The following is a 20,418-nucleotide window of genomic DNA, read 5'->3' as shown; positions in this document are numbered from 1 at the left end:
AACTTTGACAAAAGCTTTCCGTGTCAGGCTCCATCTGATGATGTCACCCATCTGTGAGGACTACTATATCCTGCTTGTCCTAGGAGAAAGTCAAGATGTAAGATTTTCATGACTCAGGAGGATTCATATTTTCTTTTGTAAACTGCTTTCAATCATCCAAAGACTGGTCGACTCAGTCTTATACGATCCCAGATTTTGAAGCATCCTAGTATTACATTCTTGAGTTTAATTACATTGTTCTTAGCTATTGGACTATGCTGCCTTAGTTAAAAAAAAAAAAAAAAAAAAAAGCCAGCTGAGAAACAGCAGGAAAAGCTAGTGCTATAGTAGGAAATAGCTACAGGACTAGAGAAGTTGTTCAGGGACATGCCATTTTGCTGTGGGGTTTTTTTTGGATTGCATATTTGCAACAGCTGCCGTGTACAATTTGTTCCAATTCAGTGATGCTCAAATACGTTATCAAATGAATGGAAATTACTTGAATGAAACAATGAACCTTGTTAGTGCAGATCTGAATTGATAATGTTTATGGTGAGCATTGCTATTTGATTTGCTGCAGCATGTTTTGACTTTCTGCCAGTTATTTAAGTGCCTGGTTTGTGGAGAACTTTTGACATTTTATTTTTAATTCTCATAACCAACTTCCTGTGCATGATTCAGGATTTTTTAAAATTGAATTTAATGCATTAGTGCTATTTACTGCTAGAAAATCCAGACTGTTGGCACCAAGGGGTTAAGTTTGTCATTTAAGAAACAAGCCTGTCTCCTAAAATCTTCTAAATCTGTGCACAAATGTCTTATTGGGAACAACTGACTAATTAGCAATCCCACTGCAATGCCTCTGGGTGACAGCTATCAAACAAGCAAATTGATCCTTTCCACTAGTTTCCAATACAAAAAAGTGTTAATGCCGATCTTAGGGCCTGATTTACCCACATTTTCTCCCATTCTATGTCTATGGGGAAAATACTTAGTAAATGAGGCCCATGGTTTTAAAAAACTATGACATCCAAAATGGAAGCTATTGATCAAGAAACTTCAAAGTAAACTTTTAATTTTTGTCCAATCTGTTAATAAATTATGAAATTGCTTTCACTTATCAATGGAAGATGCTCACAAAAAAGAAAACACTGTCGATATTCTGATGCCACATGGATATTTTAGTGAAACATGGAGATGCATACATACAACCATCTTCAAAATTTGCCACATATAAATTGGTTATGTCCCGCATCACAGCTGACCCCCATAGCTATACTATGAATTTACTAAAAAAACAAAACAAAAAAAAACCCTCACTCAAAAGAGAAGATTCTTGGTTAGCACTGTACAATCTTAATCAAAAAAATTACCTGGAATTCATGTACAGATTTAGATGATTTTAAGAGAAAGATTCATGTATTAGAGTCCTTTTTGTCTCATGGCTATCTGGCTGTGGCCATTAAGGCAGCCTATTAAGTGCAGCATGTGGATCAGAACAGTTTACTTCAATAAAAATTGGTGAAGTCCCAGAAGAGGGATGAGCGTGCAATTACAGTTTATAAAGAAGCAGCAGCAGCAGTGTTGGTGTGCAGGAATTGGCATGTCCTTTTCATGAAGTATTTTCAGATATGCCATCGATTGCCTATTCCAGAGGATGCAATATAAGAGAGACTGTGATAAAATCAGCTCTACTGAATGTTAGAGATATTGCAAAATTGGATAATGCAGAACATTTTGCCTGTGGTGCATGTGATTTACGTGCATAAACTCTACAAGGAAAATTGTGAATACATCACCCTTCAGATTTCTAAGCTGAAGATATGCTTACAAATGGCACTGACAGACTAATATTGGCACCATTGTTAATTTCTTCTAAAATAAAAATGGCGCTGGTCTGGGTCTTGGCCTGGCCAGTGATGTTTTATATAGAAGAAGTTAACAATGGCACCAGCTTTGATCTGCTGGTGAGGTGGTCACCTCCAGCAGCAAATTTTTGGGGGCTTGCACTAAATGTCTCCATCAAATGTCCCCACGGCAGCCATCTCACTTTGCATCTAGACCAGGGCTTGCCATTTCTTTTGCCATGTGTGGCAGTGGACGGCAGGGCAATCAATCCTGCAGTGCTAGCAGAGCTCCCATTCCCTACTGGCAGGAGGAAGAAAATCTACACAGCGGCACATTTAGTGACCTGCCAGCTAGGTTTCCACCCCTTGTCAGCGGGAGGAAGAAAACCTGTGCAGTGGCACAGTTGTGCCCTGCTAGCAGGAAAACAACCATATGGTAGCATGGTAAGAGATGTGCTAGCAGAGAGATTGTTGTGTGTGTGTGGTGGGGGGGGGGGGGGGGGGGGGGGGGGAGTGTGAGAGTAGACAGAAGGGTAGGGGGTTTTGTGTGTGTGAGGGGGGATGGGGAATGAGAGTAAGATGAGAAGAAAGTGGTATGGGAAAAGAGAAGCAGCAAAGCTGTATGAAGGTGATCTGAGTGGGGAAAGTGCATGTCATACACCCCACCCCACATTCACCCATCTCCCACTCCCCTAGTGGCCAGATCTAGGGAAGGGTGAGAGGCACATGGTGGAGTTCCTGAGAGTGCAGCAGGGTTGTCAGCTTCCTAGAAATATTATTATGTTGCTTCCTAGAAGCATTATAATGTTGCTGTAATGTAATATAGTTGCTTTCTCTTAACTTTAATTTTAATCTTCCCTAAACTCTGCTTTTATCTCCCTCGCTATCCCGTTCCTTTTGAATTCCCCTGTTAGATGTAACTATTATTTTCCTCCTACTGTTGTTAATTGTTACCCCTGTTATTATGTAAACCGATGTGATATCCATTTGAACGTCGGTATATAAGTTTTAAATAAATAAAATAAATAAATATTACGGACAGACATTCTGCCACATTTTTAGGGGGAACCTTGAGCCCTTCCTCAGCATTTCAAATCACCAAAAGAGCCAGACACAAGCAACTACCGATAAGCAAAATTCCTCCGATGAGAATAGCAGCAAGAACAATGGCACAGAATACAATGGGCAAGGCAGGAGCATCAACAAAGTGAATGGCAGTAACCAAGAATCAATCACTCTAATGGTGCATGCTCCCACCTGACAACATGAGGTGTCAGTGGACATCTCTATAGGAAGGAGAGAGGATTCATGCATCCACAGCATATGAAGTCTGCCATGTGTGGCTGCCTGCTCTTTTACAGACACACACTATATCTTGGGGGTGAGCATCATCTCATTTTATTTAAACCTGATATGCTGTCATTCAAAAACATCAAAGCAGTGTACAAGATAATAAAACAAATTGATAATCATATAATGTGAACATAGCAGTAAAAGGACAAGATAAAAAAATAAATAAAATCAACCAAGCATTATAAATTATACAAATAATAACAGTACTAAAGCAAGAGTCGCATCTTTCTAGGCACATTACACTTGACTCTGGAAACTGACATTTAAAGAGTCCTGAAACACTGTGCACAACTATAACTTAGTATATAAGCACTATCTGTGCATTTGCAGTTTACAATTTTGAGCCACCTGTTTGTATGCATGCCACCAGCAGGGCAGGAGTGACCTGAGGAATGCTCCAGCAAAGTAAAGAAAAATAAAATTATGGTACAAACGTTGGGAAAATTGGAGAGGAAGTTCAGAAGCAAATTTTATCAGTAGCAAAATTGTTTGTTTTTTTTTAATTCTTTATCACTTTTCTAATACAATTGTATCATAAAGTATAAAGGAAATGTTACAATACATTAGTAAGAAACAATATCATATTCAGTTTATCAATTCATGAAAATGTAAATTCTAATGTAGTAACCAATTCTCATTTTATATTAGGAGACAACTTTCAAGGACACTGTAGGAAACAATTGATTAATACGGCTTAACCCGAAAAGGGAGCTGATAATCTCCTCTATTCCCCTGAAGTTACAGTATTCCCTGCGGGGCTTTGAGAATCTAAATAAAGCCGTAATTGCTCTGGGGAAAAGAAAATAAAAGTATCCGCTTCTTTTTTTATGATACACCTACAAAGATATCTAAGCAAAAAAGTAGCCCCCAAAGATATCACATCCTGCCTCATTTAAGAAACCCTTCAGTAGCAAAATTTTAACACAAAATGAAACAGGAAGCTTTAACATTTCCCATTTCATTTCAAACAAACATATATCCCTAGCATACACATTGAAATCATATTTTCCAGACAATAAGTCTATCAGATATCAGATAGATAACAGTAAGAAACCAAAACTCAAAAAACCACCACTAAGCGCAAAAGCAATCAACAAAACAAAAAAAAACAAGTTCCCACTAAATTAATGAAATTCATGTGAGAGGCAAAAATGCCCTTCGTTGTTTAACAAACACTAAAAATGTGTAAAAGTGGATGGTGAGGGTTTCATACTAGTTTGTCTCATTAGAAATACCTATTCAGGTAATACAATGCCTTATCATTAACCACCCACCAATCACCTTCTATACATTTGAAAAGAAATGCAAAGCCTCAAACACCATTAATGTTTTTGAAAAAATAAATGTTATTAATGTCCAAATCAATTAACTTGTGAAATTCAATATATTCTCATAATGATTTTCAATTATATTCCCATACATTCCCCATGAATGCTCTCATTGATGTGCTCGCAAAAACCAATGTACTTAGCTGAAGCGATGTGTTCACACACTATGCTCTCAAGGTCTATTCATTCACATGGCCAAAAGATATTCCTCAAATGTATTCCAATAAATATTGCTCAAAGTATATTCCCGCTCAAGATCTGCTCGAAACATGGCCAGGTTTCTGAATAAATCCTTCATTAGGGGGATGTATAAATTGAAAACAGTAGAAGGAATGACAATTTATAAATTAACAAAAATTTTTTTAAAAAGGACTGCATCGCTACATGCTTTAAAATAGCAGCAAAACAGTGAAAGGTTTTTGCTCATACAGCATCAAAATGGCTGAACCTAACAGTAAGAGAGAATAAGGCAAATCACTTAACACTCACCCCAGCAGTCGGGTCATTCCATGTTTTGAAGCATAGTGTAATGGTGTGTTGTGCTGGTAGGGTTCCCCATAGGAAGTATTTGGATCAAGAGATTCCTTGAGCTGAGGGCTGCTCTCATATATTTGGCAGGCCAGGTTCTCATCACCATTAATCAATGCCTTGCGGAATTTGGTAGTTGCATTTCCCATCTTGCTACTTGGTTATCTGATGGCAAGTCTTTCCTTCAGCCAATTGCAGTACTCACCCACAACATGATTCTCCTCCTAAGGAAGAGAAAATTTAAATTCAAGATGCAAAATCTTATTTTGGAAGATAGCTTTTCGTCAACGGGTTCAGAGTCAAAGTCTCTCTTGGACAGCTGATTAAGGTCATTACATCACACAAGAGGTCAGCACACAGTCGTGGGAATGTTTGAGAAGAGCAATAAATAGCCATTCCTACAACATTTTAACTCTCTCATTCAGCTGTAACATCCATCCCAGACACGGCTAAGAAATTTCACAGATCAATGAGTTTGGACTTGGACTGTTACATAACACATCATAATCTAAAAACAAAATTCTTCAGTGTCCGGCTGCACGTATACCTTGATTCAATATCAAATGTTATCTGGTAGCAAACTGCAATACCTTAGTTACTACCACCATTACCTAACCCCAGTATAAGTCACTTGATTATATTTCCCACATATGCTAACTAGTTGCCCAAATCATTTTTATATCAAGGGAGGAAATGAAAACCATGTTTAGGCATGGACATTTTAGCACTTTTTAATGTTACTCTATTGAAAATGGCCTCAACCTAATCAGCCTCTAGTGATTTTCAACCTCCCCACCAAGACTGGATCTGATCAGGTAGTTTAGTCCAAGTTACCGTGCCTCTGGATGGCAGATGGATTGAACCAATCCTATAGCACTTTTCCGCTTTTGTACAAAGGTTAGGGCTAGACAAATATTTAGAAAACGTAGGCGCCATCTAAAATTTTAAGATCCAAGGCTTCAGCTCCTCTATTAAGCCCAGCAGCAGGGACTGCCATGATTCCAACATGCACAGGACTGACCCTAGGGAGATGTGTGAACCCCTGCACAAGCACCATCTTACTTGTCCCCTCTATACAAATCATCAACTCTCCTACCCTGCTTCTCCACCCACTGCACAATCATGCCTTCTCTCCCTCTCACAAAATACAATCATTCCTCCTGGCCCACAGGAAGAGAGCTGCACTTCTCACCAGCTCCTGACTCCTCTTCTACCAGCTCCATCTAACATCTGAACCTCCCAGGGCTAGTAGGTTCCACAAGACAATGGGGTTTGGGGTGGTTCAAATTTCTGATAGAACTGGCATAGGCAGTGGCTGCTGCAGGAAAAAAGCACTGCTCTCTTCCTGCGAGACAGGGAGGACTGCGCAAGGGCAGGAGCATAAGGAGACAGAAGAGGCTGTCAGCAACAGTCCAAGGAAGGACATTGACATGGGCTGCACATCAAAAGCTGCAATTGCCTTGATTCAACCCCACTGCTCACCCACCAAGGACAACTACAGGGGGTTGCTGCCCTGGACTGTAGCTCCTCCATAAAAGCTGGCAGTTGCTCCACTCAGTGGAGCCTTAAGTGCTGAAGATAAATAGAAACAAACAGGAGGCAAAAAAAAGTCCATTAAGGCCCATTTAGTCTGCCCATCCACTCCCTCAGCAATTCCGTGTTTATCCCATGCCTTATTTACTTATTTGATTTGATTTATATTCCACTTTTCGGCACTTCAAAGCAGATTACATTCAGGTACTGTAGATATTTCCCTATTCCCAAAGGGAATTCAGATACTGTCCCGGTCTCCACCCATCTACATGGGGAGGCTGTTCCATGCATCCATTTCTTCACAGAGAGGGTAATATATTCAGTTAGATTATTCTTACATTTATCTCCTTTTAACCTCATCCCATTCTACAGCCTCCTTTTCCTTTGAAAGAGGGCTACCTCCTCTACATGGAAACACTGAATGTGATTAGATCTTTAATTCTATCCATATATTTTACTAGTCACCCTCTGGACAGACTCCCCTGGTTTATATCCTTTTGAAGATGTGGTCTTCAGAACTATATGCAGTATTCCAAATTATGCCTCACCAAGGACTTATACAGGAGCAATATCACCTTTCTTCAGCTAAACATTCCTCTCCCTATGCACCCAAGCATTTTTCTGGATTTTGCCACCACCATATCTACCTGTTTAACCACCTTAAGATCATTCAGTATGATCACCCCCAGATCTTTGGTGCTTAGAATTTCACTTTATACTGTACCACTCACTTTGGGCTTTTGTAGACTTTATTAGATCCCTTCTCATGTTTTTCACATTTTCCTGGGTATCTATCCTTTGGTAGATTTTGGTATCGTTAACAAAAAACAAACCTCTCCCAATAATCTTCTCAACATTGCAACATACTGGACCTTGAAGTAGCACAGTCACTGAGGCATAAACCAGCCTCCTTGCTCTCTTGCTATGTAATCCAGTCATCAATTCCTTCATTCCCATTTTTCTGAGAATTAGAAGAATTTAAATATATTTTAGTACCCAATTTAATATGACCATTGTTTCACATCTCAGATGATACTAGCTTGCAGCCATGCCTGACAAGGTGCATTATGGAATGAAAGTACCTACTACATAAACAGTAAGGTTGAGATGAGAGGTGAAGGGAGACTGCAGACAACACTGAGCAGAGATATTCCAGCCCCAAGAGAAAGTTGCCAAAAAACCTGAAATTAAATCTATATAAATAAAAATGTTAAATAGTTTGTACGTCGTCGCTAATCTCGCCAACCGCTTAACCGAATGAGTTCAAATTTGCACACAACATTCACTTCCCATATGGGAAGGATCTTATACACTTACATTACATATAGGTCACACCTGTGACAGGTAATACAAGTTTAAAAATTGCTTACACAAAACAGCGACATCTGGTGGCCGTCGGCGCAAGCGCAACCTCTTACACCTTTCACACACACTCACACACCACACCCCACCCCCAACACAGGGCTGTAGTCTTTCATTCACACTCCCTCATAACACACAGAAATCCACACTCATCACACCACACACCCCCACCCACACGCCTGCCAATGTCACTTACTTCACCCACCCTCCCAAAACACGAATTCCTGGCTGCTACATTGCAAAGCCACGCATTTCACACACCCTCCGAATTTAAATTAAAGTACCCTCTTCCACCCACCCACGCACTGCACTCCGATCACACACTACACCTGATACAAGTCCGTGCTTCTCCGCCGGCACCACAGGAACGGTCCGGGACACATCGCATTCAGTAGGGCCGTCGGATGCCAGCAACTAAAATGGCGCCGGCGGACCTTGCCCTTACTATGCTATACGGAGACAACAATGACGTCGGTACATCATGTGACATAGTAAGGGCAAGAGCCCGTTGGCGCCATATCCTCAGCGGACATTTGCCCTTACTAGGTCAGGAATCCTGATGCACCACTTTCACTGGTGAAGTTTTGCGACATGGCAGCCGGCGGAACAAACCCTAGCACACACCCTCGCCACCGGCTGGCAGTTTACACAGGTAGCCGGGGAGGAGCACGGTTGGGGACCGTTCTCATTTTCCGCCGCGTGTTTTTCACAGGGGGGGGCCACTCATTCTCCACATCTCCCGAGAGAGGAGCTGTAGCGTGGGTTGCTCTATTTAGCCAGGTTGGGGGGGAGGGGGCCAGGAAGGTGTGCTTGCATATTTAAACTATTCTTTGCTGGTGCTGTTCATTTGGGGTAAAAAAAAAAAAAAACCACACACACAAACACTGATCTCTGAAAGCTAGCGATTTAGCCTTCCAAAACAAACTTCTCTACAGACACATTAATAGGTGGATTAGGCACTCCCCTATTTTTATCCCTAAGGATCACAACCTCCCACTGACTGACCACGTTTATACACACCAATTCATTTCTTATCTATCAGCGTCGTAACTGCTTTTTAAGGTCTGGATCCTCTTACCTAAGGCGGCATTAATTTTGGCCCTGTGCATTTCTCTTGCTCTTCGGACATTACTGTCCCATTTCCCTTGATCCTTTTACACACCATTCATACATCTCTTGCAATTCACCAAATTTATGCCTCGCAGAAAATCTAACTTACGTAGGTGTACTTGCGCTGCGCTAGCGGCACAACGCCTTAGAACTGGGCGCACAGAGGAGGAACGGGCAGCAAAAAAAAAAAAAAAGCACAACAAGGAAAGAATAGCTGTAGGAAGACAGCAGGAAGCGGCCGAGCAACGTGCATCCAGACTGCTAGAGGCATGCTTGCGATCACGGCAAGCACGTTCCGCTGCTCACAATACCATGCCCATGAAACGCTGACAGTGGCTGAAATCCCTCTAACACCGACAGCACCTCAACGTCAGCCATGGATCCCACATCAACTGGCCAAACATTATAATCGACTTGCTTTCCGATATAACCCACATCAGGATTATACTTTCATACGGCATGTTCTCATTGGCTCTATGACACACGTGTGTCCATACTGCAAGGCTATGAAATTTCTGGGAGAAACAAAGGGGATGTGTTGTGCCACTGGGAAAATTAAGCTCATTCCACTTCCACAACCACCCGACCCTTTAAAAAGTTTGCTTGACGGAGATACAGCTGGCTCCAAGCATTTCCTAGCTAACATCAGAAAATACAACTCATGCTTCCAGATGACGTCCTTCGGAGCACAAATCATTACAGTTCCATTCATGCCTACTTTCAAAGTTAAAGGACAAATTTACCACAAAGCAGGCTCCCTCCTTCCCTTCCAGGATGGTCAACATCAATTCCTACAGATGTATTTCATCGGGGATGAAATGCATTTCATCGGGGATGAAATGCATTTCATCGGGGATGGCAATGAGGAATTGAATGCACGCTGTGGAATTTCAAATGGCATAACGACTTGCTATCAAAAATTTAAGGACCAATATCATAGAAGCTACAATCTTGACAGGACCTTTCAAAGGTGAAGATGTACTCATTCCTCGCATCCCTATCATTCCAACAGATATGCCATTTCAATTTAAAAGATTGCAATTCCCAATTAGATTGGCATTTGCAATAACCATCAACAAAGCTCAAGGACGATCTTTACACCTCTGCGGTTTACATCTACAAACCGATTGATTCTCACATGGACAATTGTATGTTGCATGTTCACGAGTAGGCAACCTTGACAATTTGTATATCTGCACTAACGATGGAACAATAAAAAATGTCGTATACCCACAAGCATTGCAAAATTAAACATATTACAGATATCCCCTGGCTCTGTTCTGTTTTTTCAACTTAACCAGGCTCAGCCACAGCAACGCGTGGCAGGGTACAGCTAGTTTCTAATAATGCCTTCAAGTGAAGGTGGTAAAATTTGATAATTTCCTTTCCTTGACTCCTGCTAGACAAGCACATATGGGATATTTCTTCTCCATAGCTGCCAAAGACAGAGGACACACCTCCTTTTACTCTCTTGTGCTGTCACATCCAGCTTTAAGAGAGGCATAGCCTTAGGCAGTTACCTGTAAACTTCTGCCAAAGAAAAGGGCAACTACCTTATACATATTTGAGGTCAAAATAAAAACCAAAAGGAGCCCCAGAAAGAGATCCCCGATTCATTATCTGGACATTTACATGTTCAACTGATAAGACACGTGTTTTACGTCTATGTCATCTTTTTTTCTTTCCACCCCCGATTATCCCTGTTTCTCCTTTGAAAGGAGAGGATGGAGTCTGGAACTTCCATCCCTTTCGAGGGATAGGAAATGAATGGAAAAAGGTAAAGGAGATCAGTCTTGATTTCTACATTATACTGAGATATGGCAGCACAAAATTCCTGGTTGGGCTCTGGATTGGTTTAGCAAGACAAGGAAAGAAAATTATCAGATAAAATCAAATTTTACTTTCCTTATCTTCCTGCTAGACTAGTCCTTACTAATAAGGAAGTACCAAAGCTGCTATTTCCTCACGGGCCGATACAGTACAGTGCGCTCCGGTGGAGCACACTGTTAGCCCGCGTTTTCGATGCACTAGCTTTACCCCTTATTCAGTAAGGGGTCGAAAACGCATGTCCAACCCCCCCCGAAACTAATAGCGCCCGCAACATGCAAATGCATGTTGATGGCCCTATTAGTTATTCCCGCGTGATTCACTAAGTAAAATGTGCAGCCAGGCTACACATTTTACTTTCAGAAATTAGCGCCTACCCAAAGGTAGGAGTTAATTTCTCTCGGCACCGGGAACATGTACAGAAAAGCAGTAAAAACTGATTTTCTGTGCACCCTCCAACTTAATATCATGGCGATATTAAGTCGGAAGTCCCAAAAGTTAAAAATAATTTTTAAAAAATGTAAAATCTGCCCGCGGCTTGAAAACCAGACACTCAATTTTGCCAGCGTCCGGTTTCCGAACCCATGGCTGTCAGCGGGTTTGAGAACAGACGCCTGCAAAATTAAGCGTCTGAGAGTGGCCTGTGCGCTCGCCAGCTCTCCCGTGACCTTTACTGAATCGGCCTGTCAGGCAGGTAGAAGAGGCTGCCATGATAAAGCCTGCCCCAAAAGCTGCAACTGCCTTGGCCAGTACATCCAACCTGTAGAGTTTGGTAAAGGAATGCAGGGAAGTTGCCCTACAGATCTGCTCTGGGGACCACAGATACACATATGATTGTACATATCTGTAGGACCCTCTAGGTCCCCACTAGATAAATTGTCCCTAGCCCTAGGCTAAGATTTTGTAGTTTGCAGATCATCCCTGCGGCCACCTCCACAGAGGTTTGGCTGGATTGGTCAGCAGTGCACAAGGAAAAAAAAAGAGTGGCATTTTTGGTTCAAGTTTTGAAGAAGAGAGTTGCTGGAGTGATTCCCTATACTAGGCCCCACCATCTGGTACTAGTGGAAGAGGCATATTCCTAGCACAGTATTTTTATTTTGTATTAAAAGTTCAAATTTGATAGCAAGGGCTATCAAAGGAAAAGAAGATAAGTTCATTTCAATTTCTTCAAAGTCAATTAACAGATTGTGGGCAATATGCCATTAAGCCAAATTTTACTTATTTGGAACTTCTGTTTTAAACTATATTGTATTTTGTTTGTGAAAATTATTGCAGTCAAAGTGTTTTAGCACACCAACATCAGACTAAGTTGAACACAAACTGCTAATGATAGACTGATGTGGATTAAAATGTGACAATTCAACAAATGTACTATTTTCACTTTTCTGATGAAACTTTAACTGAGTTGCACATTAAATCTCTATAAACAGACTGCTGCTAGCACAAAGTCCACTGCATTCTGGCTTCTAATTATGTAGGAACACAGAAGAGCTACCTTAAGGGATCCAGCACAGTCCTCCTCCATCTTTCACAACCCCTTCAACTCATCAATGCAGTGTAAATCAAAATATTTGCAAACATATGGTTTTGGGATTTGTGACATTCTCAACTATTTGAACTATATACTTGTCCTCAAAATTCTCTCAATCCATCATTAAATATTCTATATACCCAAGCTTGCAAGCTTCCAATCTACTTTTAAAACCTGCAATTAAGGTAATATAATTTGTCAGAACATCTCAGTCCTTGGGAGATCACAACATAGGAAGTATGAGTGTAGGATTTCTTGCTGCCCCTTACAATTTTTTTTTTTAAATATTCATTCAACTCACAAATTTATTATACAGGGAGGAAGCACATCCGGAAATAGAAAAATCTTGATATTTTGTAGTGAATGCCCAATCTTTATTTTTGGATTTTTATAAACCACTAAATCAGGTATCAGACCTGGCCAAAGCAGTGTACATCACTAAATATAATAAACACAATAACTAAAAATAAAATACAGTAACATAGGACAAAATCTTAGCAGACAGTCAAGATAGTCAAGTACGACCAATAGGATCATCTTGAATTTTGACTATAGTATATTAACATTCCTCTCAATTCTAAAGACAAAACTGTAGATTTTTTTCTGCTTTATTCTAGTGGGAAGTGAACAGGAACTTACAAAGATGTCAGTAAAAAAAACCTATTCAGATAAGAGGCAATATCCTACAAGCAGTCAAGTTTCTATAGCTGACAGCTGGTATATATACTTAGCTGTGTGGACTGGAATACCTAGGAAAATGGGACAGGCACATTGATCTTAATCTGCTGTCATCTATGATGTTGCTGTATTAGAATTATCAAAAGATACATTGTATCTGAGTTTAAGACCACAGTTCCTGTCAACTATGGAAGAAGCATTTCATAACGTCTGTATGGTGTCAGAAGATCACATGCAACATCTTTGAATCTCTCTTATTTTAACATAAGAATTATAACAGCCTCCTTACTGGTTCTCTGACTTCATGAGTTGATAAAGTACAAATTCCCATACTTAAAAACAAACATAGAACATGACAGCAGATAAAGACCATATGGCCAATCTAGTCTGTGCATGCACTTCTCAATGCTGTATGTTCCTTTATTTATCCCTTGTTTTTTTCCTGATCACCTGCCCCCCCCCCCCCCCCTTTGCAATCGCTCTGAAAGTAAAGGATGGGTATTTGTCTGCAACACTGCAACCTTCTAACTCTTTTCCTCTGTATCTGTTTCAAGCACGCTTGAATTTCATCACAGAACCTGTAGGTTATTCCAGGCATTTACCGCTCCCTCATTAAAGAAGCATTCTCATATATATCCAATGTTTATACTCTGCTTTTTGGCACTTCAGAGTGGATTACATTTAGTTATTTCTTACGCTTTCTCTGAACCTTCCTCCCAACAACTTCATATCATAAACCCTTGCAATTCCTTTTTCTATGGAAAAATGTCACCTTACTGCAGTTTCCTGAAGTTTTTCAAATATTTGAATGTCTCTTTCCTCCAGTGCATGTGTGCTGTGCATCTTAAGTTATTCAATGTTTGGTTTGTGCTGCAACCCTTATATCATTTGTATAGCTCTTCTCTGAACTGCTGCCATCTTCTCACTGGCCTTACGTAGGTATGATCTTCAGAAGTGAACACAGTACTCAAAGTGGGGGTTGAACTAGTGAATTTATTCCTGGGGGAATTCAGTGCACACATTTTTTAAATTCTGCTTACTTTATATTGGTCAAAACATCACAATATACATCATAGTCTGAGTAATTTAAATTAAAAATTTAATACAGAAAGATAACTAAAATCCAGTTTTAAATATTTTGAGCAGAATTCCCCTCGAAGTACATTGTAAAAGCATCTCTTCCACCCTCTCCCTACTCCCTTGGCCAGACTCCTTTCACTCTGCCCTCTAAAGTCCCAATTCCTCTGCTCTCCACTATCTCTCACCTCCCTCTCCAGATTTAACCCCTTCCATTTCATCTCCACCCTCCAGTCCACACCTAGTGTTTGATCCATCTTTCATACAGACCATCACAGAGGCTCACTCTCATATACACCCCCCCACACACATGCATACACTCCCTCACACAGGCTTCCTCTCCCTCACACGTGCACACACACAGGCTACTTGACAGCCACCTGTTATGCGCCAAACACGCTTATGGGTGCTTCTCCATGGGTCCAAGAACACTTAGATTTTGTAGAAAGTATAATTTTTTATTGAGCAATATAAGTATTCTTGGGAGATGCTGGATGCCCATTCTCTGACAAACTGACCACCTGCATCTCGTCTGTATACATGAACTGATCCTTCTTTTATAGGTAAAATAAAATATAGTACTAAGTCAGAAAATCTTAAGTTGTGTAACCACCTGGAGTATCATTTACATAGGTTGTCATGTCAACAGCATGATAGAGTATCCCTAAACTACCCTGACCAGTTCTCCAAGTTGGGATCCATTTACCATCACCCTTTAGATAATCCTTTGTTCTGTTAAAATCTTGCTGTTCAGGGCAATCGTTATATCTTAGGCTGTGTGCTGTGTTTACAATTGCCCCAGTAATGACATTCTAGCCTGAGGTTCTGACCGTTGCCTTCTGCTCTTGTGACCCTATAATTAGGCATCACAAATTGTCGCCAGCTTCAACTGCTGTCCAGGTATCCTTGGAATTCCTCCAGGTTAGGCTCAGTTGGGCATTTAAAGTTCACCGAGCCAGAAAGGATAAGATAGCAAAGGATTCTGGGTCAGTTGTCATCTCCATGTTGGTCTCAAGCTCAGCACACATCACACCGCTGCTGGAGTCCCATGGCAAGCTGATTCTAGCTCGGGTAGATAGATGGAACCAGATCTTGAGAAATTCCTAGATAAGGATTTCTGCAGTACTGAGCCTGCTGCTTTGAGATGCATCTTAAATCAAGCAAATTCCTTTCAGTAAGACCATTCCCAAAATAGCCCTTCATGGATGCCCTTTTAAATGGCCCGAGGGGCCACCTGCCCAAGGCCTTGAAGCATTCAGGTGATATCCCACTCTATTCCCCGCCAAACCTGAGCAATAAAGGAGGTGGGGTATTATTCTGGATGCCTGATGGCTGACTGAGCTGCCTTGGTGCTCAAGCGCCAGATGCCCAAGTATGAGTGCAGCACAGTGCACAATCCTGGTGAAGGTTTTATGGGCTGTTGGTAGATCTCAAGCCACTCTCAAGACTGGGTATGTTTGCCCCATACAAGCTCTGGTGATTCGCTCATATGGAAATATGCTAAGTCCAAGGACACCAGGAACTCTCCTGGCCTCGCCAATATCATCCCCAACTTCAGCCTCCATCCAGAAGCGGGGCACATTTAAGTAACTGATAACCTTTTTTTCTCTCTTTTTATCATACCCTGTATTAACAAGGTACAAAACTATTCTCTTCTTGGGGGCTCGGAGGTCAGAGTCCTCGAGGATATAAACACCAGGTTATACCTATCCCCTGCTCAGAATATTAAGGCTCCTGCCAGCCAGGCTGAACCTGGGCTGACAGGGATTCCCTATATACTGAGTGGCTCGGGCCCCACTGCCTCCGCAAATGGAAGCTTGCAGAGCCCTTGCCTAAAGAGGCCTATTTCAGCCAATATGCTGACATTCAAAGCTAATCCCCCCTTCTACAGAGACGCCGGTCATGCGCATGCCTGATGAGACCAAGACCTGCTCAGGAGATTGTGAGTAGACTATTCCTCTCCTGCTGCGGCAGAGGATAGATTTACCTAACATACTTCCCTCTCTTATTTTTAGAATCCATTTCAGTGAATACCCTGCTCCTGAAGGAGACATCCTTGGTGACTTCTCAGTACTCCAGAGAGCAGGGACCACTTCCGCTGAAAAAAAAACAACAACTTTTTTTTTTTTCCTTTGCAGGAGTAAGATATTACTCAAGCAACTACTACCCTGGAAATAAGGATCCTTTTCTTGGATAAGCATATTATAGTGGAGTCATCGAAATCTAATGCCAGCTCCCTCCCTTCCTCCAGGGTGGCCTGGAGCTTGAGAGCCCCCTTTAAAGGGTGTTCAGAATTTCCCCTTGGTCCTGTGGCTGCTGCCCTGGGGGCTAGTGTTAACCCCTAGAGACCAGAGACCCTAGAATGCATAGATACCTGCACAGCTAAATAAACTTTGTGCATTAACCTTAAACTCTGGGGAAAGGGTTCCCTGCCAGGGAACCTTATAGCCCTTCCTGGGCCCTTTGGGAGTGTGTGTGTGTGTGTGGGGGGGGGTGTCTTTCCCTAGATATTATCCTGGGGCTCGCCCCTAGCATGCCCTCAATGGGAGATTTTCCTCCCTTGATGGCCCTGTGCTGTTCCAGTCCTGCTATGTCTGCTCTGGATCTGACAAACACCTCAGCTCTCAATTGCTTTTACCTAGCTTGAGGGATCAAATGATGGTTTTTCACCATAGAGATACTCTTGCTATTTTTACCTTGAGGTAGAAGGCATCTCCAGGGCTGGGAACCTACTCGACTTCACAGCCAGAGCCTTCTCAGCACCCATCTGTATTCCAAGTTCATTTAAACACAAGAGAACTGAGCCTGTGACACTGCAGGGCTGCGAATTGCACTCTCTCTTATTAAGGGCTGAGATTGCCAGCTACCACCGGAGTGGCCAGCAACCCAGCTGCAGCATTCTCTAAGGCAAACTAGCACTTAGCTCTGCCTTGCAGCTGGGGGTTAAGTCAGTATGCTCACAACTGAAGTACAGAGACATGGTTCACACATTCTCATGACTAGGATACAGCCATACTGGGCCATAACTTGTTAAGGAAGGACAGAGAGGACAGAAAAAGGGGAGTAGCAGCTCTTTATGTCACAAAGAATATCCAAACATCTGAATTGCATGAAATGTGGGGTAGAGAAGTATTATAGGCAGTCCTTAAAAAAAAAAAAAAAAAAAAAAAAAAAAAAGATGGTGCATCCATTTTTGCTGGAGTGGTTTACAGGCTTCCAACTCAAACGAAGAAATAGAGATCTGGTCGAAGACATCCAAAAGGTGGGAAAGAAGGGAGAAGTGGTGATTGTTGGAGATTTTAATCTGCCAGATGTAGACTGGAGAATCCCTTCTGCAGAATCTAGCAGAAGTGAGAGATCGTGGATGCCCTGCAAGGGGCTCTGTTCAAACAAATGGTAATGGAACCCATGAGGGAGTTATACTTGAACTAGTGCTCACTAACAGGGATAATGTCTCTAATGTCCGGGTGGGTGCCTACCTCAGCACCAATGATCAAACAGTATGGTTTGATATCGCAAATAGGATACAGAGAGGTCACACGAAGACCCTAGTTTTGAATTTCAAACTACAAACTTTGTCGAAATGGGGACGTACCTGGAGGTAGAACTAGAAGACTGGGAGAAAATGAGAGAGGTGGAACAGTGGGCCAAACTAAAAGGAGCAATTACAAAGTCAACAAATCTATATATGTTAGGAAAGTAAACAAAAGTAAGAGAAATAAGAAACCGATTTGGTTCTCAAAGGAGGTGGCTGATAAAAAAAAAAAGTTCTCAAAGACCTACATTGGCTCCCGATCCCATATCGTATCCAATATAAGTCCCTCACCCTCATACACAAAACTCTACACAACCAGAATATGCATTGGCTCAATGACTCACGTACCTTCCACAGCTCCAACAGAACCACTAGATCTCACTATTTGGCAACCTACACACACCCTTCACCTAAGCTTACTCACCACACCTCTACAAAAGAGCATGCACTATCCATTGCAGGGCCAGCATTATGGAATACTATGCCTTCTGACCTACGCCAAGAACAGTGTTTACAAAAATTTAAACAAAAATAAAAAACCTGGGTCTTCATACAGGCTCTCTCCTGATCCACTCCCATGCGCTTTCATGTGCTCAGTAGGAACCCCTGCCTCTCTACACCCCTCTGCTCCGCACCCTCCTCCCCCCCTTCAAATCATTTCACAACCCCCTGTACCCACAATTTAACCCTAAGTAGTTATTTGCTCTCTCTCTCTACTTCCTTGTAAATATGTTCTCTGCTACTATATTGTATATTACTGTACTTTATTTAGATTTATATTCCACTTTTTGCACTTTTTTCAGCACTTCAAAGTGGATTACATTCAGGTACTGTAGGTATTTCCCTATCCCCAGAGGGCTTACAATCTATGTATGTACTTCTCTTTGCATGCTGAAAAAGCATTTGATAGAGTCAAATGGCGTTACCTTTCAGCTACTTTGTGATGGTTTGGATTTGGTCCTTCCTTTTTGGCTTGGATCCAACTTCTTTAGCATTACCCTTCTGCCTTTCTTTACATTAATAACAGGATTTCCCCCCGTTTTGAGTTACACAAAGGTACTAGACAGGGTTGCCCCCTATCTCCCTTCCTGTTCAGCTTGGCTTTGGAAGCCCTGTTGGCTATCCAGCGAACTCCAGCAATTGAAGGTGTTGATTTGTATACCGAAACATATAAGCTTTCCACTTACCGTATTTTTCGCTCCATAAGACGCACCTGACCATAAGACGCACCTAGGATTCAGAGGGGGAAAATTAAAAAAAAAAAAAATTGTGCTAAACCGGCTCTGCGTCTGGGCGTCTTATGGAGCAAATTAGGGGAGTGCATAGTTTTTTTTTTTTCTCCCCATTTTGTTTTCGGGTCTGGGGAGGGCCATTTCGGTCCACTCCCCAGATCAGAAAACTTTTCTTTCTGTGGGAACCCCCAAACCAACCCTTTAAATTAACAACCTCCACCCCCCTGACCCCCCCAAGACCTGCCGAATTAATTTCCTGCAACCCCCCACCCTCCTGACACCCCCAAGACCTGCCGAATTAATTTCCTGCAACCCCCCACCCTCCTGACCCCCCCAAGACCTGCCAAACGTCCCTGGTGGTCCAGCGGGGGTCCAGGAGCGGTCCGGGAACGATCTCCTGGGCGTGAGCCGTCGGCTGCCAGTAAACAAAATGGCGCCGACGGCCCTATGCCCTCACCATGTCACTGAGACCGACCGCTGCTATTGGTCGGTCTCAGTGACATAGTGAGGGCATAGGGCCGTCGGCGCCATTTTGTTTACTGGCAGCCGACGGCCCAATGCCCTCACTATGTCACTGAGACCGACCAATAGCAGCGATCGGTCTCAGTGACATAGTGAGGGCATAGGGCCGTCGGCTGCCAGTAAACAAAATGGCGCCGACGGTCCTATGCCCTCACTATGTCACTGAGACCGACCAATAGCAGCGGTCGGTCTCAGTGACATAGTGAGGGCATAGGGCCGTCGGCGCCATTTTGTTTACTGGCAGCCGACGGCCCACGCCCAGGAGATCATTCCCGGACCCCCGCTGGACCACCAGGGACGTTTGGCAGGTCTTGGGGGGGTCAGGAGGGTGGGGGGTTGCAGGAAATTAATTTGTCAGGTCTTGGGGGGGGGGGTTGTAGGAAATTAAGTCGGCAGGTCTTGGGGGAGTCGGGGGGGGGGGGTGTTTGTTAGATTTTTGTTTGGTTTTTTTTTTTATATTCGCTCCATAAGACGCACATACATTTTCCCCCCACCTTTGGGGGAAAAAAAGTGCGTCTTATGGAGCGAAAAATACGGTATGTTGAGATTTTGTTATTTATTAACAACCCTGCTGCTTCTTTACCACATTTATTTTCCATTATATCTACTTTCTCTTCTTTTTCTGAGTATCTGGTCAAATGGCCTAAAACTGAGTTACTTCCTTTAAACTCTCTTGGGACCCTGGTTGATGTCTCTGCATACCCGTTCCAAGAAAATGGACTGTGGTCTTAAGTACCTGGGTATACATTTCTTTGAAAAGTTGTCTTCCACCCTCTCTCATTGCGAAGTTTCCCTTTGTGATTCTATTGTATGTGGGTCTCCTCTTTATTTAACATGGTGGGGGCGCCTCAATACAATACTACTAAAATGGTGCTTGCTCCCCGTTTAAAAACTTTGTATTCTCCATGATCCCCATTTTTTTTTCTGGTGATTTTTATAAGCAGGTGGATTGTTTGCTCACCAGTTTTCTCTGGTG

The 20,418-nt window shown here is 42.3% G+C and overlaps 1 protein-coding gene across 1 annotated transcript in view; it reads right to left on the bottom strand.

Moving 5' to 3' along the window:
• Window positions 1–20,418, bottom strand: part of ANKIB1 (ankyrin repeat and IBR domain containing 1) — a 493,668-nt gene that overhangs the window by 432,182 nt on the left and 41,068 nt on the right. Inside the window, exon 2 of the mRNA XM_029588858.1 lies at window positions 4,997–5,259. Coding sequence (XP_029444718.1) covers window positions 4,997–5,184 — 188 coding nt within the window. The 5' untranslated portion in view covers window positions 5,185–5,259. The remainder of the gene's footprint in view (window positions 1–4,996; window positions 5,260–20,418) is intronic.

This window comes from Rhinatrema bivittatum, chromosome 2 (assembly GCF_901001135.1).
Source record: "Rhinatrema bivittatum chromosome 2, aRhiBiv1.1, whole genome shotgun sequence".
NCBI lineage: Eukaryota > Metazoa > Chordata > Amphibia > Gymnophiona > Rhinatrematidae > Rhinatrema > Rhinatrema bivittatum.
Note: the sequence above shows the minus strand (reverse complement) of the source record. Positions and strands in the feature narration are given on the sequence as shown.